Raw genomic sequence first — 23,267 nt, forward strand, 5'->3', positions numbered from 1 at the left:
GAGGGAGGTGGTTGGGGGAATAGTGAAGGGTAAAGGGGGTTAAATATATTGTGACACAGGAAGGTTTGACTTTGGGTGATGGGCACACAATGCAATATATAACTACCACATTAGAACTGTACACTTGAAACATATAATTTTATTAACCAATGTCACTCCAATAAATTTTTTAAAAGTATTTGTGCCCCTTATGTGCATAGTACAGCTAACGAAATACAAAGTCCTTTCCCCTTGAAATCATAGCTTATTATGGGAATAAACATGTATACATAAATAACTAAATTTCAAGGCAAAAAAAATTTATGTCAAGAGTGTTTTAAAATACAATGAGAATTAGTCTGACCACTTAACATCCATTAGAATAGCTATTATTAAAAAAAAAAAAACCCTAAAACTAAAAAATAACAAGTGTTTCAGTTATCACAACATGTATTGCTTTTCTAATTTGTAAACAGTAAAAATTGTTTTTAAAGAAAAAATTAAGGACATATTATTTGAATTTTTCCAGTATCCATTCATGAGTTACTTTCATCATTAAAATGTTCTTGCTGAATTAAAAAATAATTTAAGGAAGAGTCTGGCAATACTGGCATATACTTCATGAACAAAATATTAATATTGGGTTCTTATAGAAAACAGCTAGATACGTGGTTCTCAAATGCAACATATCCTCCTAACAAACAGTAGACTAACAAAACTAAAATTTCAACAGGATCTGATAATAATAGAAAGGTAAACATGACCAAAATTTGTTGATACTTCAATTACACTCTGCAACTTGTATACATATCCTTTTAGGATCTCGGTTCCATCTATGTCTCCAGATGCATCTCCAGCCATTTTCACCCATGCATGCTACACTGGCCATTGAAAATTACTTACTATTCATTCAATAAGTTATTTTTACCTCCATAGGGAATGCCCTATGTTACTGTTCCCACTGAATGAACTGGCCTCATCTCTCTGTGCTCATTAATACATCCTTGTAAACTCCTCCTTGACACACACAGGCTGAATAGAAACTCCCTCTCTAAAACCTTGAGTATTTCTTATTTGTAAAACATTCATCCTAAATTATTTGTATGTCAATACTTAAAGGTCTTTGAGGGCAGTAATCTGTATCTTTTGAACATTATATTTACAGTGCCAAGTGTGATGTCAGGAACTAGGTAGATATAATCAACTGAATTAGTTTAAAAGAACCCAATTAGTAAATAAATTTAACTTAAAAGAATGTCATTAAAGTTATAATTTAGCTAGATAAACCTCAACCCATGGCTCTTTGCTGATTGGTATATAAATGTGTTTTATAATTCTTCCTGCCAAAAGTAAATATAAATTTAATACTCAAAGGAAGATTTCTGTCACACACTTGAATTGTTGGAATACAGCTGTCAAATTAATTTCTTGGACTTAAATTACAAAACTAAAGGTGAAAGACAGGGCTCAATGTAATATATTATTAAAAAGAAGAACTTCTTTTTCTAAACTTGTAGTAATTGTATGGTAATAGAAATATAAAAAAAATCATTTTTAAATGCATTACATACCATTTCAATTTCCTGATCTTTCGCAATCAGCTGTCGATTAAGAAGCTCCTTCTCTGAGTCAAGTTTAATACAAAGTTCCCTTGTGGAAGACAAGTCTGCAAGAGCAGACACTTTTTCAAACTGAACCTTCTGAAGCTCTGCTTCCATCTTAACAAGAGATTTATTTAAGGTACAAATCTGGGACTTGTAAGACCTTTCTGCATTTAAGTGCTGCAAAAATAAAATAATTTTTTAACTTGGAAAAAACTACAACATTGAACACAAAATGGGGCAAATTTTTAAACAAAGGTAGACATATTATAAGAAAATTTAGATGATATAGGTAGTAATATTTGTATAAAACACTCTGGGAAACATAAATTTGGGTATCAAACTTCTATACATAAACTCCATGAGTAAGGTGGTCAAGTGGTCATATTTGAAAAACAACTTTTCCCACTTAAAAGTCTCAGCACCAAAGCTGGTTAAGATATACACGTTTGGTCTATATTTGCCACAGTTTCAATTATTCTACAATATAAATATTATCATTGTCTTTAACAACAAAGTGAAAAACAAAACATAAGCCACTATTTCACCCACAATACCTATTTTCCAATCCCTGAAAGCCATGTTGATATCGGCCATAATATCATAAAACGAGGACTGATAACTCTCTAACACTTACTATACCCAAGGGAAAAATACTTTGGGCAAGTATAAATTAATACATTCACTTTTTGAGTAATAAGAGTATGTTTTAAAAATGGTAATATGAGATTGAAGTTATATAAACATTTTCAATCCTTCAAGATAATCTCCCCCCCTTTTTTTTCCAGAAAAAAAGGTGTCTTATGTCAGTACACTACCACCTACAGAGAAGTATTTGCTATTGTGTGAAGATAACAGAACTGAGAGGCAAGTAAAGACTTTTTCTGCCTTTACAACTCCTTTTACAAGTACAAAGCACAAAAAAAAAATTGCTCCTGGGAGAAATTATATGACCACAATTCACTCTTACATTTCTCCTTCCCTTCCTTCCTCACTCTATTTCTCACTTGTTCTTTAAATAATCTGTAATCCATAGTTTTACCCACCTACCCATCTAACCATCCAGTCTATACTTATTGAGCATATTCTATGTTCCAGTCAATGTGCCTAGAGGCATATCCAATGGTGTGGAAAATGGTCTCTGCTCTCATAAAACTTTCAACTGTGGGTGACTCATACACCAATCAAATAATCATACAGATGAGTATATTAATACATATTTAGCAAATATTTCTAGAGAAAAACAAAGTGTATAAAAATGAAAACTGACCTAAATTGAGAATCAGGGAAGTCAGGAAAGGCTCTTCTGAGCAAATGACAATTGAGCTGACGAGATTTGAAAGGTGAATAGATATATACAGTGCGTATTGGGGAGAACATCTTTTCAAGTCAGGAATGCTAACTGCAAAGCTTTGGAGGGTGTGTGGGGGGAGGGAAAATGACATGCTCCAAGAAGAGAGAGAAGGCTGGTATGGGTGGAGCTCATATCACAGTAAAGAGTGATAGAGAATGCAATTGAAAAGGTGTACAAAACTTACAAGACAGAATCCTAGTCAGTGGGTTAAAAATTAGGTCTTTATCCACTGAAAGGTCTAAAAGAGGGAGGTGATGTGATCAGTTTTGTGTTTTGGAAAAATCACTCTGTATGTTTCAGTTTCTAGTAAGAGAGTTGATTAAGAGGAAGACCTTCTCTTAAAGGCTAAGATAAAAATAGAACAAAACATATTTTTGTAATTCATAGATGAGCTTGCAAAAAAGAAAGAAAATTTCTCCCATGCCAAAAACAAAGAGAAAACAAAGCCAGAGCAGGAAGCATAAGAACAAACCAGAAGATAAGAATTGGGTAGAGACTTCCGGCCAAGATGGAGGTGTAGACAGACATGCTGCGTCTCACTCCACAACGAAGAAGGAATACACCTCAAAAATAGAAACAACCAGAAGTTCCAGAAAATCAAACTGCATGAAAGTCCAACAAACAAAGATATAAAGAAGAAATACTCATCCAGACAGGTAGGAGGGGTGGAGCCTGGGCAGAGAGGACATGGTGTGGTGGTGGCAGCAGCAGCGGCAGCAGTGGCAGGCTGGTGGAAAGTGCAGTTACAAGTTTTAAAAAGTCAGGAGGGACACCTGGAGAACGTTCCCAGCTTCTCACTAGACCGAGCAGCTCACAATTCCAGCACGGGGAAAAATCAAGCCTCATTGCTTTTGACTGTGCAGACCAGTGGGGGTCGGGATGGAGGCAGAAACTGCCAGTCTCTCAGCAGAGTTCACTTGTTTAAAGGGCCCCCACAGACCTAGAACATCCACAGACCCATCCACTCTGGGAACAACGGCCAGGGCAGCAGCTAGAGAGGCACCAGCCCCATATGGAAATGGGAGAAGTGCCTAGAAAAGGGGCGAGTGTTGGGTAAGTGGCATTGTTTTTCTCAGATCCTCCCCCACTTAGAGTGCCAAAATCTGGTGAAATGGGTCGCTCTATAATGACGAATCCCTAAGACTCCGCCCCTTATAACGTAACAGGAGTGACAGCTCTACCTAAGACACAGAGGCAAACACACACAGGAGACTTCCGGCCAAGATGCAGGCCTAGACTGACACGGTCCGTCTCCCTCCGTAACTAAGAAGAAATACAACTACCACAAAACCAGAAATAGCCAGAAGTTCCAGAAAATAAATGGAAGTCCAATGTATGAAGTTATAAAGAAGTGCTGCTTCTCTGGATGGGTAGGAGAGGTGACGCTAGGGCGGAGAGGTTGAACTGTGCTGTCGGCAGCAACAGCGGTGTTGGCGGTGGGACAGTGGTAAGTACAGCCACCCGTATTTAAGGGATGGTGAGAAGTGCCTGGGGAGCACCCCCGGCTGCAGACCAGACATGTCAGCTTGCAATTTTAAAGCCGGGGAAGGCAGACCTCCTTTGCTTTGGACCATGAGGCCTGGAGAGGGTGGGGACAGAGAAGGAGGCTACTGGTCTCTCAGCAGAGTGAACAGCAGGAATCCATCTTGGACCCTCACCCCCGCAGAAAACGCCACAGCGTGGTGAGTAGGGTTGCCTGGTTGTGAAGAGTATAAGGGGCTCTGCCCACTATAGCATAGGAGGTGTGACAGCCCCACCCAGGAAGCACAGATCATGATAGAGATCCTGGTGATGCAGCTGACCAGACAGCAAATATCTAATCTAATGGACCAGTAGATAGATCACGTTTCTGAGGTACAGTTCAGAGCTTTGGTTATAAAAATGCTTACAGACCTAACAATAGATCTTAAACAAGATGAGGAAGGAATGAAGGCTAGTCCTGCTGAAATGAACAAAAACACATACAAAACTAGTGGTGAGGGCAAGAAAACCAGGTATCAAATCAACAAATCAGAACATAGGGAGGAACAAACAGTCAACCAGTGCAGAAAGAGGAAACAAGAAGTGAGGAAAATGAGGAGAGGCTCAGAAACTTATCAGACAGCTATAAGCGGACCAACATCTGAATCATAGGTCTGCCAGAAGGTGAAGAAAAAGAACTAGAAATTAAAAAATTATGTGAAAAAATAATGAAGCAGAACTTCCCTAACTTGGGGAAGGAAATGGACTTACAGGTCCAGGAAGCACAGAGAGTTCCAAAAAAATTGGACCCAGGGAGAACCACACCAAGACACATTATAATCAAAATGTCAAAAATTAAAGATAAAGAGAGAATCTTAAAAGCAGCAAGGGAGAAGAGAATTACATAGAAAGGGGTCCCAATAAGACTATCAACTGATTTCTCAAAAGAAACTCTGCAGGCAAGAAGGGGCTGGCAAGAAATATTCAAAGTATTGAAAAGCAAATACCTGCAACCACGATTACTCTATTCAGCGAAGCTGTCATTCAGAATAGAAGGGCAGAGAAAGTGCTTCCAGGACAAAGGAAAACTGAAGGAGTTCATCAGATCCAAACCACTGTTATATGAAATGTTAAAGGGACTTGTTTAGGAGAAAGAGGATCAAAACTATAAACATTAAAATGAAAACTGTATCACAACAACCAACAACAGAAGCTAGGGAACCAAAACAAAGGCAAACTAAGTGGGCAGCGAGAGTGAGAAAAGAATTATAGGTATGGGGAACATTATGGGGGAGGTCAGCAGGGAGGGGGAAGTGGGGAAAGGGAGGGAGATGGTACAGGAATTAAGAAGCATAGTAGGAGGGAGTGAAGTAGACAGGAAGATGTTGAGAAGAACTATATGCACAACCAATGGGCATGGACTAAGGGGGGGGGGACAACTGGAGGGAGGGGTGTCACTGGGTAGAGGGGAACAAAGGGAATAGAAATTGGGACACCTGTAACAGCATAATCAATAAAGCATATTTTAAAAATTCAAAAAAAATTGGGGTAGAAAGAGCCACTAACAGTGAATGGCTTATGTCTCAACATTCAAGCAAGGATAGAAGAAAAGAATTTAGGATTAATAGAGAGTTGGAACTGAGACCTCTACATTTTTGGACCCTTGAGAGGAGGCTCCAGGGTGGGGGGAACACATTCACTCAACTGCACGGAGATACAAACAAGAATTTATCCTGATGTAGTCTCTGAATATGAAAAAAAATGTCTTCTGTAAGAAATTGAAACCTCAGTAGGTCTGACTTCACTCAGTTTTGAAGTCAGACTTTATATTATCCATCTGAAATTATAAACATCAACATAAAGTTTGTCCCTTTATAGAAGCACACCCATGTCCCTGGCCATACAAGATTCTATAGGGGGGAAAAAGTCCTTCTCATGGGGAACTTACAGTCAAATAGAGGAGAATGCAAGCCACCATGAATGAGTGAGAGGTAGAGTAACATAACACATTGCAGAATCATACTTTTAGAATTTCAAATTATTGAACAAAGTAGTTTAGAAGTCATGGAAAAATATGCCTGAAAAATTTAAAGACACTAAAAAAATTGAAAAGAATACATATATGAAAAAGAATCAAACAGAACTTCTAGAAAGAAAGAAAAAGTAGTCACAAAGATGAAAAATTAACAAATGCATCAAAGAATAGACTAGTACACCTTAAGAGGGAAGAATGAACTAGAAGACAGATCACAGCACAGAGAGATAAACATATGAAAACTATGATACAAATATTAATAAACATTTGGGCCAGGAGAGCCAAAAAGAATATTATAAAAGTTAAAGGAGACAGTAGAGTAAATTTGGAGGCAGTAATATTCAAAGAAATAACACCTGAGAATTTTCCAGACCAATAAGATGAGGCTGAGCTGCATCCAATGCCCTGGCTCGGTTGGAAACTACTCTGTCCAGCAGAGGTTTCACGACCACAGTGGAGAGACTTACCCAGGACACTGTGTTTTGTCTTGGGAGAAAAAGGAGGTGGCTGTTCCCTCTAGTGGAGAAAGCGCAAGATCCCTGTCCCTCATGCTTTTTATTGAGAAGGGTACACATAGGAGATTCAAGGTCAAAATTAATAAGTCATCAATAGCTTCTAGGCACCTGAATTATAGTTGACAGTTATATATTACAAGTATCAATATAGATGGCACAGTGACCAGTCTGTGTCAGGATCTATTAAACATCTTGATGCCACACTGGCATTAGGTGCAAGGTTTCATACATTCCTTGCTAGAGAATGTTTATAGTTAACTAAGAGGTAATAAAAGAAAAACAAGCTCCAAGGCATAATAAGCATTCTTTAAATCCAATTCCCATGAAAACCCTCTGAGAGGCCTTAGGTCCTGTCTCCTGCACAGCCTTCCAGTGTTCTGTTGAGACTTAGAGACTTCCCAAGGTGGGGGAAGCCTGGCTCACGGCTGGGGCTATAGTTCCCAAAACCACAAGGAGCGGTTCCCCACAATAAAAGGCATGGTTACTCTGAAGAAAAAGTGCAACAAAATCAAAGACCCCCCTCCCCCAAAATATACCCATACTTAGATATATTATAGTGTGACTACATATAAAGAAAAAGAGAATACCTTAAAAGGAACCAATGACAAAAGACAGGCTTACAAAGAATGATAATTACAATGAGAACAGACTTCTGAACAAAAAAAAAAAGACAATTATTTTAACATTATCAAGGGAAATAAACTCTCAACCTGGAATTCTATATTCAGCTAAACTCATATACAAGAATGAAGGTAAAATAAAGCCATTTTCAGACAAAGATTGAGAAAATTACCTCACAGATCAAAGAAAGTTTGAAGAAAGGAAAATAAATTTAGAAGTAAGAAACAGAACGTAAGAAGCCATGATGAATGAAGAATTTTGTAAACATGTGGGTGGGTACAAATAAGCATTGACTGAAAGAATATATTATGCTTAGTGAAATAAGCCAGGTGACAAAAAACAAATGCCATATGATCTCACCTAATACAGGAGCCTAATGAACAAAACAAACAAGCAAAATAGAAACAGAGGCATAGAAACAAGGACTAGACTGACAATGACCAGCAAGGTGGGGGGAGAGGGAAAAGGGGGGAAAGAACTCGGAGGAGGGTTTAGTCAAGGAACTAGTATAAATGACCCATCGACATGGACAATAGGGTGGGGATTGACTGTGGGAGGGGGGGGGCAGGGGAGAGCAATGCAGGGAAAATGGGACAGCTGTAATAGAAAAAAGCAAAAGAAAGAAAGAAAGAAATTATTTACTTTTAAAGATTTAAAACAACAGAGTGAAACTAAATTAGTTATGACAATATCATAAAAGATTGGCGTGTGAGTGTGTATGAGAGAGAATAAAAGAGAGCAAACATGTACTAGTATGCAGGGTGTTGTACTCAATTTTCAAATATTTCTAGAATCACACTATGTTTAAGGGTTGGAGATACTAACAATAGACTTTGTTAAATATGTATATTACAATTTTAACTGCTACAAGAATAGATTGAGAACGTGTAACTTCCAAACAAAAGAGCAGTGGGGGTAGGAAGTGCGTAAAGAAAACAAACTCATACAAGACAGACAAAAGAAAAGAAACACGAAAGAATCATGACAAAGAGAAAGCAAAAACTAAATCAGTAATAGTAAGCCTAAATGTGTCAGTAATTCAAATTAATACAAATAGAATAATCTTATTGGGTAACAGAAAGATATTCTCAGATTGAATTTTTCAAAACAATCAAGCTATGCTATTTTTATTAGAGATAAATAGTTGAAAAGAAATTTTTAAAAGGGTATATAGTACTTCTGTTTCCAGTGATGACAGGGCTAACTGGCACTGAATTTATCCTCTTACTGTTAAAAACTAGAAAACTAGGAAAGGATAAGGAGATGGGTGAGGGAGAGGAGAAGGGGAGTGGAAGGAAGGAAGAAAGGAAAGAAAGAAGAAAGGAAAGGAGGGAGGGAATTGCTTCTAGTCATTGGACAACAGGCAGCAAGGAAAGGAAAACAAGATGAGCCCTGTAAGCATCGCAGCTTTCTGTCTGGAGACACTTTCCAGTCTCTGGTTCAGGAAAGGAACTTCAACAAGAACATAGTTATTTTGCTGAATTGGAGAGACTGAAATAAGCATCTGAAATATATTGGGTGGAGTTCCAGAAACAAGGGATCTACATAAAAAGGATATCCAGAAATTTGCCAGAAGTCTTCTTAAGACTGTTGCTGAATACTGAGCCATGAATATACAGAGTGATACTCCAGAAGCCTTAGAAACAACAATCGAAGAGCTCTAAAGTAAACAATCCCACAGCTGATACACAGCTGGTGAAATGGTAAAGTCGGAACTTGCCAAAGTGAAGAGTTGTTAATGAACAGCCTGGGCTGGGCATTTAATAGAGAACTCTACCACACACCTTAATGGTAGGGCTAAGCTAGTCTTACAGTAAAGGCTAATTTATACCTACCCTATCAAAGTTTAAAAACAATCTTGGAAGTATCAGTTGATCTGCAAGTAACTTAAGAACCTGCCAGAGCAAATCCAGTACCCTTAAAAAAAAAAAAAAAAAAAAAAAAGACAACAAAATCTAATGTTCAACAAAGTAAAACTCACAATGTCCACCACCCAATTAAAAAATATCAGACATGTAAAGATGCATGAAAATGTGACCCACAAACAGGATAAAAATCAGTTGATGTAAACATATGCAAAAATGACAAAAATGATGGTATTAGCAGACAAGGGCTTTAAAATAGCTATTGCCCAGACAAGAGGGAACAACAAGGTCTGGATTGCCCTGTTGCCACAAACAACCAGAAAAAAAATGGACAAAATATAGGAGGGAAAACCTGCTTTCAAACTTGGACACCAGGTATCATAGAACTATGGTCTCTGAGGGAAGGAAAACAAACGTGAACCCTATGGTTGCCAGAGCATCTTGTTAAAGTTAAATTTGGGACCATAATGCAGGAAAAAGAAGCAAAACACAGTCCAGTGATTTCACTGAGTTCAAACAATAAAGATCAGAATTCACAGAAGCTGAGGTGGCTAGACTTTGTGAAGCACAGCAGCAGAGAGAAGGGTGCTATGCAGAGGAAAGGGTGCTATGCAGAGGAGTTCCAGGAACCTGCACACACACAGGTGATACTCCAAGAGGCCAGGAAAAGCCCAAATTTCTAGGAAAGAACAATTACCAGGAAAATTGTGAGCCAAATAATTCCCATACCTCATATAAGGCCAGGAATCATTCAAAATCTTATCAGCCAGAGTGAAGACAATTTGACACTTCATTGATTATACAAGGCATTCATTAGAAATCCCAAAAGAGTCACACCTTAGCAGTGGGGTTAAATTAGCTCTAGAATAAAGGCCATTCTAGAGCTATTCTAAAGAGCTTATAAACAATCCTCAGGAATATAATGTGAATGTCAAGTAACTTAACAGTTTGACAAACAAACCCAACACTGTTAAAATCCAGCTTTCAACATTGTAAAATTAACAATGTCCAGAATACAATCAGAATTTAGTAAATGGACTCAGAAAAAGAAAACCAGGTCCATAATCAAGGAAAAAGTAGGTCAAAAGACACAGATGCAAACATGGCAGAAATGATGGAATTAGCAAACAAGGACATTAAAACAACTATTATAAATGTACTCGATATCCTCAAGGCTTTAAAGGGAAAATAAAAATAATGAGAAGCAGAAGACAGTCAAAAGAACCAAATGGAATTTTTGGAAATTAAAATATAATCTATGATATTAAAATTTCACTAAATGAATTAACAGCAGATTAGACACATCAAAAGAAAAGATAAGTAGTTTTGAAAATATAAAAACAGCAACTGTAAAAATTAAGCAAAAAGAGAAAAAGCCTGGGGAAAATGGAGCCTTAATGGTCTGTGGAACAATACCAAATAATCTAACACATGTGGAATTGAAATTCTAGAAGGAGAAGAGTGGGGGAGAAAGAAATAAAAATATTTAAAGAAACAATGACAAAATATTTTCTGTATTTGATGAAGTTTATATTCTAAAGGAACCCTGAAAATTATAAACACAAAAATAACACCAATTACAATTGTGCAAACTCCAATTTCTGGAAACCAGTGATAAAGAGAAAAATTTTGAGAAGCAACCAGAATAAAATAAGGAATATTATATTTAGAGAATAAAGATAAGCTTGACCTCAGATTTCTTTCCAGAAACTACATATCCAGAATACAATAAAAATATGGCTAAAATTCTGCAAAAAAAGAACCTACCAACTTAGAATTTTATATCCAGCAAAAATGTTAAGAAATTAAGGTGAAATAAACACTTTCTAAAACAAATTCTCTCCTGAGAGACTATGATACAAAGACAAAAACAAAAATACCTGCACTAGTAGAAGAAATGTAAATGTCTAAGGGAAATTCTTCTAGGAAAAAGATAATGTTAATAGGCAAAAAACTTGGACCCACTCAAATTAATGAAGAAAAACAGAAATAGTAAGTATATGGGTAAATAAAAAAGGCTTTCATTCATCTCATATTTCAATTTCTTTAAAGATAATCATTTAAAGTAAAAATAATAATGTACTATGGAGTTTATGATATATGTAGAGGTAAAATGTAAAAACAGTAAAATAAAGGTAGAGAGATAAAATAAAAGTGTACTATGAAGTAATTTATTATTTGAAGGTAAATTGTGACATTAAAAGATGCATGGTTTAAGCCCTGAATGATGTGGCTCAGGGAACTGAGCACCAGCCTGCAAACCAAAGGGTAGCCAGTTTGATTCCCAATCAGGGCACATGCCTGGGTTGCAGGATAGGTCCCCGGTTGAAGACACATGAGAGATAACCCCACATTGATTCTCTCTCTCTCTTTCTCCCTCCCTGCCCCTCTCTCTAAAAATAAATAAAATCTTTTAAAAATTTATTGAAAATAAAGAAGCGAAGCCATCATTATTTTTTTAAAAGATGCATGATTTATACTCTAGAGTAATCAGGGGGAAAAAGATGTATAGTTTATACAGCTGTAATAGAATGGAATACTAATAATCTCAATTTTAAAAAGGGCAGGAAAAATTAAATATAGAACTAATATATGATCCACCAATTCCATATCTGGGAATATATCCAAAGGAAATGAAAGCACTATCTCGAAAAGTTTTCTGCACACCCATGTCTATAGCAGCATTATATACAATAGCCAAGACTTGGAAACAATCTAAGAGTTCATCAATGGATGAATGGGTAAAGAAGATGTGGTACGTATGTACAATGTATTATTATTCAGCCATAAAAAATGAGGAAATCCTATCATTTCCAACAACATGGATGAACTATGAAGGTATTATCCTATGTGAAATAAGTCAGAGAAAGACAAATACCACATGACTTCACTTACATGTGGAATCTAAAAATAAAACAAACAACCCCTCCCCACCCCCTGACCAAAACTCACAGAAAAAAAGAACAGAGGTGAAAGGTGGGAGGAGGGCGAACTGGAGGAAGGTGGTGCAAAGGTACAAACTTCCAGGTATAAGAAAAATAAAAACTAGATATGTAATGTACAACACGATGACTACAGCTAATGCTGTTATATTATATATGTGAAAGTTAAGAGAGTAGACTCTAAGAGCTCCCATCTCAGGAGAAATATTTTTCCTTCCTTTCTTTTGTTTTTATTGTAAATATATATGAGAAGACAGGTGTTACCTGAATGCATTGTGGTAAACATTTCACAATATAGGGAAGTCAAACCATCATGCTGTATGCCTTAAACTTATACAGTAATGTGTGTCAACTATTTCTCAATAAAACTGAAAAAAGGCAGGAAAAGAGTAAGAAAGATATAAAGAAAAGATAAAACAATATAAAACAAATAACATGATAGATTTATACACACAGTATTCATAATTACATTAAATGCAAATGACCTTAGGCTATTACTATAAGACAGATAGTATAAGATTGGATTAAAAAAGCAAGATCCAACCATACACTATCTAAAGCAGTACTATTTTAAACATAAAGATGTAGAGATAAAATAAAAGCCTGGAAAAAGATATGCCACACAAATAATAATCACAAGAAGGCTGCTACAGGATAACATTACAATGGATAAATAGATGATTTCATCAAGAAGTAATGAAAAACTGAAATCTATATGTATTTAAAACACAGCTTCAAATATATAAAGTAGCATGATATAAATAAAAGAAAATATACATAAATGCACAAATATAGTTGGAGATTTCAACACTCTTCTCTCAATAACTGATAGAACTAAACACACTCAGTGGATATAAGAACAGAAGAAATTAACGCAATACTTTTTTTTAATTTTAATATTTTATTTTTAAGTATGTTTTATTATGTTGTTACAATAGTTCCAATTTTTTCCCTTTACTCGCCCTGCCCAGCACCCCACTCGCCCAGTAATCCCCCCCACAAGTTCATGCCCATGGGTCGTGCATACAAGCTCTCCCATTTTACCCTTTCATATATTCTTCTTTAAAAAAAAAATAATAATTTTAACAATAAAAAATAAGAATCCCTCCCTCTCAGACTTAAGACCCTTTATAATCTTATGAAGGACAATGGGCGAAGGTCTCGAGCTCCTCTAGCTGTTCCAAGCTGGACATGGTTGTCGTCCTACGTACCCTTGGGTCCAGAAATCCCTAATAAGAGTGGGGGTGTGGAGGGGAGGGCGGCCTTCCCACACGGGGAAGGACTGTGCAGACTCCAGGTCAGTTGGCTGTCCCCGGACAATGGCGGGCTTGGTTTAACAGGCTGGCATCCTTGTTGTATTCTGGGGGCAACAGGTTTGGCAACAGAGTTAAAAGACATCATTCAATCTATAACCACTAGATGACAAAAGGCAGGGATTAAGTTTTCAATGTCCTACATTCGGGAAAAGAAGGGCTTCTTTGGAGGAAGGTGTGCCAGGCACATCACACCTGTCCAAAACCCTTTTGCCCATTATACTTAGTTTGGACTGAGAGAAATATTTTAGGTTTTCCCCCTCTCAGACCTCTGGGCTCTTTCTGTCCAAGTCATTAGGATAGAAAGAGAAACCAGTTTTAAAGTGAAGCCCACAGACCACCCCATTCTTGACCAACCCAGCCACTTAGTTCAGTCAAACCATTGAGTCTCAGGAGGCAGGGATGCAGACAGGATTAAGTGAGGCCTATACGTACAGACAATCACTCAGGTAGTGAGATCATAGGCTTATGCCCTTTGAAAACAGAAAACACGTGTTAATTTATGTAACATAACCCACAAACAAGTCTCTAAATCTGTAGGACTGTCTTATTGGAAAGACATCCAGTTGCATTTGACATTCTTCTTGCCTGTAAATTAAACATCTTTGATGATTTCACAGATATAGTTTAACTTCCAAATGAAAACAAATTTTATTATTTTTTTTCCTTTTATTTTTTGGTTTTTCAATTACAGTTGTCCCATTTTTCCCCCGTTGCTCTCCCAAACCAAACCCACCCCTTCTCCCACAATCATATCCCTCCCCGTTGTCCATGTCCATGAGTCATTTATACACATTCCTTGACTAGACCCTTCTCTTACTTATCCCCCTTCTCTCCCTCCCCCCTCCCCCTTATGGACTACTATTCTACTCTTTGTCCTATTTAGTTCGTTTGTTTGTGTTGTTCTTTAGTTTCCTGTATTAGGTGATATCATATGGTATTTTGCTTTCTTTGCCTGACTTATTTCATTAAGCATAATTCTCTCTACCTCCATCCATGTTGTCGCAAATGGTAGGAGTTCCTTCTTTCTTTCTGCTACATAGTACTCCATTGTGTAAATGTACCACAGTTTTTTGATCCACTCATCTACAGATGGGCACTTAGGTTGTTTCTAGCACTTGGCTATTGTAAATAGTGCTGCTATGAACATAGGGATTCATAAGTTCTTTTGAATTGGTGTTTCAGGATTTTTTGGATATAATCCTAGCAATGGAATTGCTGGTTCAAAAGGCAGTTCCATTTTTAGATTTTTGAGGAAATTCCAAACTGTTTTCCATATTGGCTGCACCAGTCTGCATTCCCACCAGCAGTGCACCAGGGTTCCCATTTCTCTGCATCCTTGCCAGCACAAGTTGTTTGTTGATTTGTTGATGATGGCCATTCTGACTGGTGTGAGGTAGTATCTCACTGTGGTTTTTATTTGCATCTGTCAGATGGCTAGTGATGTTGAGCATTCTTTCATATGTCTATGGACCCTCTGTATGTCCTCTTTGGAGAAGTGTTTGTTCAGGACCTTTGCCCATTTTTTAATTGGGTTGTCTGTCTTCTTTGTGTTGAGTCATATGAGTTCTTTATATATTTTGGAGATAATCCCTTGACTGAGATATCATTGGCAAATATATTTTCCCATATGGTTGGTTCCCTTTTCATCTTGCTGATGTTTTCTTTGGATGAGCAGAAACTCTTTAGTTTCCTGTAGTCCCATTTGTTTATTCTTTCCTTTATTTCCCTTGCCTTAGGAGATATATCAGTGAAAATGTTGCTACGTGGGATATCTGAAATTTTCCTGCCTATGTTTTCCTCTAGGACTTTTATGGTGCCACGGCTTACATTTAAGTCTTTGATCCATCTTGAGTTTATTCTGGTGTATGGTGTAAGTTGGTGGTCTAGTTTCTTTTTTTTGCATGTCCCTGTCCAGTTCTACCAACGCCATATTTTGAAGAGGCTCTTTTCACTCCATTTGACATTCCTTCCCCCTTTGTCAAATATTAGTTGACCATATGAACCTGGGTTTATTTCTGTGCTCTCCATTCTGTTCCATTGTTCTATATGTTTGTTCTTATGCCAGTACCTGGCTGTTCTGATTACCGTGGCCTTGTAGTACAGTTTGATATCAGGTATTGTGATTCCTCCTACTGTGTTCTTCCTCAAAATTGCTGTGGCTATTCAGGCTCTTTTTTGGTTCCATATAAATTTTTGAAGTATTTGTTCTAGGTCTGTGAAAATTTCATTGGTATTTTAATAGGGATTGCATTGAATCTATGAATTGCTTTGGATAGTATGGACATTTTAATGACATTGATTCTTCCCATCCATGAACATAATATATGCTTCCATTTATTTGTATCTTCCTTAATTTCTTTCTTCAGTGTTATGTAGTTTTCCGAGCACAGGTCTTTTACCTCCTTGGTTAAGTTTATTCCGAGGTACTTTATTTTTCTTGTTGCTATGGTAAATGGAATTTTTCTTTTAGTTTCTCTCTCTGATACTTTATTGTTGATGTACAGAAATGCCTTCGATTTCTGAATATTGCCTTTGTACCCTGCTATTTTGCCAAATTCACTTATTAGGTCAAGTAGTTTTTCTGTGGAGTCTATAGGGTTTTCTATGTACACTATCATGTCATCTGCAAATAATGACAGTTTTACTTCCTCTTTCCCAATTTGGATGCCTTTTATTTCTCTTTCTTGTCTGATTGCTGTGGCTAGAACTTCCGAGACTATGTTGAATAGGAGTGGAGAGAGTGGACATCCTTGTCTTGTTCCTTACCTCAGTGAGAATGCTCTCAGTTTTTGTCCATTGAGTATGATGTTGGCTTCAGGTTTCTCGTATATGGCCTTTATTATGTTGAGGTATGCTCTCTCTATTCCCATTTTGCTGAGAGTTTTCATCATAAATGGGTGTTGTACTTTATCAAATGCTTTTTCTGCATCTATTAATATGATCATGTGGTTTTTGTCTTTCATTTTGTTTCTGTGGTATATTACGTTTATTGATTTGCGAATATTAAACCATCCTTGCATCCCTGGGATGAATCCCACTTGATCGTGGTGTATAATCTTTCTAATGTGTTGCTAGATCCGGTTTGCCAATCTTTTGTTGACGATTTTAGCATCTATGTTCATCAGTGATACTGGCCTGTAGTTTTCTTTCTTTGTTGTGTCTTTACCTGGTTTTGGAATTAGGGTAATACTGGCTTCATAGGATGAGTTTGGGAGTCTTCCCTCTTCTTGGATTTTCTGGAATAGTCTGAGGAGGATAGGAGTTAGTTCTTTCCTAAATGTTTTGTTGAATTCACCTGTGAAGCCATCTGGTCCAGGGCTTTAGTGTGCTGGGAGCTTTTTGATAACTGCTTCAATTTCACTAGTTGTTATTGGTCTATTCAGGCTTTCTGCTTCTTCATGATTCAGTTTTGGCAGATTATATGTTTCCAGGAATTTGTCCATTTCCTCTAGGCTGTCAAATTTCTTGCCATACAGTTGTTCATAATAATTTCTTACAATCCTTTGTATTTCTGTGGTATCGGTTGTGATTTCTTCTCTTTCGTTTCTGATTTTATTTATTTGGATCCTCTCTCTTTTTTTCTTGATGAGCCTGGTTAAAGGCTTGTCAATTTTGTTTATCTTTTCAAAGAACCTGCTTCTACTTTTGTTGATCTTTTGAATTGTAAGTTTAGTTTCTTTGTCATTTAATTCTGCTCTGATCTTGATGATTTCCTTCCTTCTACTCGCTCTGGGCTTTGCTTTTTGTTCTTCCTCTAGTTCTTGTAGCTGTAGGGTTAAATTTTTTATTAGAGGTTCTTCTGGCTTTTTTATGTAGGCATGTATTGCTATGAACTTTCCTCTCAGGACTGCTTTCCCTGTATCCTATAGGTTTTGGGTTGTTGTGTGTTCATTATCATTAAGTTTCCAAAAACTTTTTGATTTCTTCCTTGATGTCATTGTTAACCCATTCATTATTAAATAGCATGTTATTCATTCTCCATGAGTTTGAATGTTTTTGAATTTTTTGAGGTTGATTTCCAATTTTAAGTCTTGTTATCTGAGATGATGCTTGATATAATTTCAATTTTCTTGAATTTGTTGAGGCTTGTTTTGTGTCCTATCATGTGGTCTATCTTTGAAAATGTTCCATGTGCACTTGAGAAGAATGTATATTTTGCTTCTTTGGGGTGAAAAGTTTTATATATATCAACTAAGTCCATTTGATCTAGAGTGTTGTTCAATGCCTCAGTATCTTTGGTGTTTCTTTGCTTCGAAGATCTGTCCATTGTTGACAAAGGGGTGTTAAAAGTCCCCTACTCTGAGTGTGTTGCTGTCTATATCTTTCCTGGATTCTTTCAAAATTTTCCTTATATATTTGGGTGCTCCTCAGTTGGGTGCATATATGTTTACCAGGGTTATATCTTCTTGATGGATTGATCCCTTAAGTATTATGAAATGTCCTTCTTTGTCTCTTTTTACAGCCTTTGCTGTGAAATCTGTTTTGTCTGATATAAGTATTGCTACCCCAGCTTTTTTTTCATGTCCATGTGCTTGAAATACTTTTTTCCATCCCTTCACTTTGAGTCTGTGTAGATCTTTTTTTCTAAGGTGGGTCTCTTGTAGACAGCATATATGTGGGTCATGCTTTCTAATCCATTCAGCTACCTAAGTCTTTTGATTGGAGCACTTAATCTATTTACATTTAAGGTTATTACCGATAGGTACTTATTCATTGTCATTTTTCCCCTTTGTATTTGTGTTCCTCTCTATCTCTCTCTGTTTCTTCATCCTCTTAAAGCAGACCCTTTAGCATCTCTTGCAATGCTGGTTTGGTGGAAATGTATTCTTTTAGCCTTCTTTTGTCTTGGAAACTCCTTATTTCACCTTCCATTTTGAATGAGAGCCTTGCTGGAGAGAGTATTCTTGGTTGTATGCCTTTGTTTTTCATTGCTTGGAATATTTCTTGCTATTTCCTTCTGGCTTTTAGTGTTTCTGCTGAGAAATCTGATGATATCCTTATTGGAGCTCCCTTGTATGTTATTAGTTGTTTCTCTATTGCTGCTTTTAGGATTCTCTGTCTTTCAGTGTTGCCATTTTAATTATGACGTGTCTTGAAGTGGGCCTGTTGGGGTTTATCTTCATTGGGACCCTCTGTGCTTCCTGGACTTAAGTGACTCTTTCTCTCCTCATGTTAGGGAAGTTTTCTGTCATTAGTTTTTCAATCAGGTTTTCTATCCCTTGCTCTTCTTCTTTCCCTTCTGGAATTTCTATGATACGGATATTATTACATTTAATGTTGTCCTGCAGCTGTCTTAGAAACTCTTCTTTCTTGTTCAGTCTTTTTTCATTTTGTTGCACTGTCTGGGAGTTTTTGTGTACGTTGTCCTCCAGCTCGCTAATCCGATCTTCTGCTTCCTCTAGACTGCTTTTAATTCCTTCTACTGTGTTCTTCAATTCAGAGATTGTATTCTTCATTTTCTCCTGGCTCTTATTGATAGCTTCTATGTCCTTTTTCATGCTGGTATAATTCTCAGTAAGTTTCTTGTAGTTTTTCTGGAGTTCCTTGTAGTTTCCCTGGAGTTCTTTGTAGTTTCAACTGAGCTCATTGAGCTTCTCCATAATCCATATTTTGAATTCCATATCTGATATTTTGCTCCCCTCTATTTCATTTAGCACTCTTTCTGGGGATTCTACCTTTCCTTTTGATGGGGGTTGTTTCTCTGTCTTCCCATTTTTGTGACTCTTATTGTTTGTTGCTGCTTCTTAAAATGATCTGCACTTCCTGGATCTGCCCCTGATGGCGTCAGACCATATACCAGTCTGGCCCTAGGCAGCCTGTTGGAGACTTCCAGGATCTACTGCCTTTGTCTCTCTCCTTTAGTTGTTAATCTATTCAATCTGTGATTAGCCATCAGGCTTAAGGACCAAGGGTACGGCAGCTTAATTCCTATAGGCAGGGCTTTTGCTTCTCCTCAGGGTGACGCCACTCAGAGGGAAATGATCTGCCTGCAGTACTGGGAATAAGTCAGCACTGGGACTTGGTCGGCTGCTCCCCCAGTTCTCCCCTCAAAGCCACCGTGCCGAACTCTCCCCAAGCATCTCCAGTCCTCTCTGCCTTCCCTCTGTTTGTGTCCAGGGTAAGTGGGGGCCAAAATATTTTCATATGTGATCCGCTTAAGAGCTCTTTTTCTTCCGCTGTTTCTCTCCGGCTAGCAAGAACCCCTGTGGCTTTTCGCTTTTCACAGCTGGATACTATTTTACTTTCAACTCTGTTGATGTAGGCTGGGAAGCCCAACTGGGGGTTTAGACCCTTGCCTTCTCAGGGGGAACCCCCGGCTGCCGAGCTGTTTCTCAGTCCCTTCAGTTGCCATCTGTGGGAGCCCAGCCAGCCCTTCCGCATCTCTGCACTCCTTACCAGTCATGTTGTGATGTAGTGGCCTTTTCTCTCTGACCCAATAGACTTTTATAGAACATTTCATCCAACATAAAAAAAAAAAAAAAAAAAACATTCTTTTCAAGTATATATGAGACACCCAACAAGATGACCTTATGGAGCCATAACACAGTCTCAATAAATATAAAAGACTAAAAACTCAAAAACTAGGAAGATATTTTTAATCTCTGAATATTGAAAATTAAACAATGCTACAAAATAACATAAAGGTAATTTGAAAATTATTTTGACATAAAATAAAGTGAAAACGTGTAGGATAAATGTTCTACTTCTGGCATGGCAATGTGAGGAGCTCCACAGAACTACTCCCTAGTGAAGCTGGTGAAAATTATTAAAAAGCAAACTTAAATGGTCTTTAAATAGTCTCTTGAAATGGTCCTAAGGACATAGTTAATGAAAAAACCTTTCAATACAACCATTACTGGGTAGAAACAGTGAGTCTGTGGCATCTGAAGGATGACCTGTTCCTCTCCTCACTCCCAGTTCAGCACGATAAAAACTCCACTCCACCCCAAGAACAGTGTGCTCTCTCCCCTGAGTACCCAGTCAAGAACTCCAGTATCTTCACACCAGGGGCAGAATATTGGTATTTCTCATCCCACCTCAGGCTAAGTTCCTGGCAAGTATGTCTGGAAGGTGGGGGATTCTTCTCTGCCCAGACTCCACACATAGGATGGAGGTTCTATTTTGTTTGTGGTTCACTGAGAATGCAGTGGCCCTGCTTCTCCTTGACACATAAAAAAGAGGTTCCACACCAGCACAGGCATGCAGAGAAACAGGGGCTACAACCATCCTCCCACCATCCCTACCAAGTGCCTAGATCCTAAAATAGACATGCCACTCAAAGAGAAGTGCACCACTGTCTCCACACCAACTTGAGAGGCCTGGCTCAGAGACTGCCCAGAGTAAGTAGGAGGCCATAAGGCAGGAAGCTCCTAAGTTCTTCTAGAGAAGCTTATGTCATTTGCAACAGACTGTGGGGAATTTCAAGCCTAAGGTAGTCTCAAGAACAATGAAGGCTATAATGAAAAGGCTTGGAGGGTGTGGTAAAAAAAGAAAAAATTAAAAAGAGACTGGTAAACTCCTTAGTGATATAAGCTAAACCATAGGTCATCTAGTTTACTAAAGAATACCAGACAAGGAGATGGCTAAGAACATTCACAGGTTAAAAAACACTCACATATTGACCTCTAAAACTATCCCTATAAAGCAACTCAAATTCAATTGAATCAGTTGATGAAACAATTTATGCTGGAGAGCATTGTTGAAAACAATAAAACAAACAGCCAGAAATTAGTGGAGCTTAACAGCTCAGTGAGATCAGAAGAAGGCCCTGGCATCCCAGGGTAACTGTAAACATACCTAAGGAAACCATCAACAAATGAAAAGACTACCTACTGAATGGGAGAAGATATTAGCTAATGATACAATTGGATAAGAGGTTAATATCCAAAATATATAAAACTAACTCATGCAACTTAAACCAAAAAAACCAAAACCAATAAAAAATAAAAATAAAAAAATAAAAAAGTAAACGAACAGAGGGCCCGAATAGGCATTTCTCTGAAGAGAATACACAGATGGCCAATAGACATATGAAAAGATGCTCAATATCACTAATAATCAGAGTCTACAAATTAAAACCACAATGAGATATAACTTCATGTCTGTCAGAGTGGCTATCATCAGTAAATCAACAAACATTAAGTGTTGGCAAGAATGTGGAGAAAAGGGAATCCTTGTGAACTATTGGTGGAATTGCAAATTGGTGCAGTCAGTATAAAAAAAACAGTGGATGTTCCTCAAAAAATTAAAAATAGAACTATCTACCATATGACCCAGCAAACCCACTTCTCTAAATTTATCTGAAGAAATCCAAAATATTAATTTGAAAAGATATGTGCACCCCTATGTTTATTGCAGCATTATTTACAATAGCCAAGTTATGGAAGCAGCCTAAGTGTCCGTCAATAAATGAATGGATAAAGAAAATGCCATACATATATACAATGGAATACTTAGTCATAAAAAAGAATGAAATCTTGCCATTTGTGACAACATGGATGAACCTAGAAGGTATTATGCTAAATGAAATAAATCAGACAAAGACAAAAAGCATATGATTTCATTTACATGTGAAATCTAAAAAAATAAAATATAACAGAAACAAACTGATAGATACAGAGAAAAATCGATGGTTTCCAGATGGGACAGGTGTTGGGGGGATGGGTGAAAAAGGTGAAGGGATTAAGAAATACACAAGAAGTACACATTGACAGTTATAAAAATAGTTCAGCATAAGAAATATAGTCAATAATATTGTAGTAAGTATGTACAATGTCTGATGAGTACTAGACTTTTGATGATCACTTCATAAGGTATATAAATGTCTAATAACTGTGTTTTACACCCAAAACTAATATAATATTGTATGTCAGGTGTAATGGAAAAATAAATTTTAAAAAATGAACCTTGACCATCTTACATCATTCACAAAGATTAATTCAAAATGTATCGTAGATCTAAATGTAAAAAGTACAATATTTCTAGAAGAAACAAAAGAAAATTTATGCAGCTTGGTGTATGCAGAGATTTAATGGATGGAACAAAGGAGTACAAAGTATAAAAGAAAACTGATAAACTGAACTTTATAAAACATTTCAAACTTCTCCTAAAAATACTTCAGTTAGAAAATAAAAAGGCAAGTCAATGATTGGAAGAAAATATTTTAAAATACACATATCTAAAAAAGGAACATCTAGAATAATCAAACAAATTCTTACAACTTAATAACAAGAACCCTAATAAAAATATGGGCAACATATTTGGAAACTTCACAAAATAACATATATTAGTAATCATATATATGTGATCATAGAATGTGGAAAGCTGCTCAACATCATTAGTCATGAAGGAAGTGCAAACTAAAGCTACACCTCTATAACTGCACACATCTATTAACAAACCATGTGTTGGGAGATACGCAGAGCAACTGAAACTCTCATATAATGCAAATGGGAGTGTAAAGTGGTACAACCAGTTTAGAAAACAGTCAGTGGATTTCTTACAAAGTTGAGAACAATTACCATATAATCCAGCAATTCCACTCCTAGTTATTTATCCAAGAAAAATTTAAAAAAAAA

The 23,267-nt window shown here is 37.0% G+C and overlaps 1 protein-coding gene across 1 annotated transcript in view; it reads right to left on the reverse strand.

Annotated features, from left to right (window-relative positions):
* Positions 1-388: 388 nt before the first annotated feature.
* Positions 389-23,267, reverse strand: part of LOC150006415 (testis-specific gene 10 protein-like) — a 76,104-nt gene continuing 53,225 nt past the window's right edge. Inside the window, 2 exon segments of the mRNA XM_090280754.1 lie at positions 389-394; positions 1,551-1,760. Coding sequence (XP_090136880.1) covers positions 389-394; positions 1,551-1,760 — 216 coding nt within the window.

Source organism: Furipterus horrens, unplaced genomic scaffold, assembly GCF_987537825.1.
Source record: "Furipterus horrens unplaced genomic scaffold, mFurHor1.1.pri manual_scaffold_6, whole genome shotgun sequence".
NCBI classification, from domain to species: Eukaryota; Metazoa; Chordata; class Mammalia; order Chiroptera; family Furipteridae; genus Furipterus; species Furipterus horrens.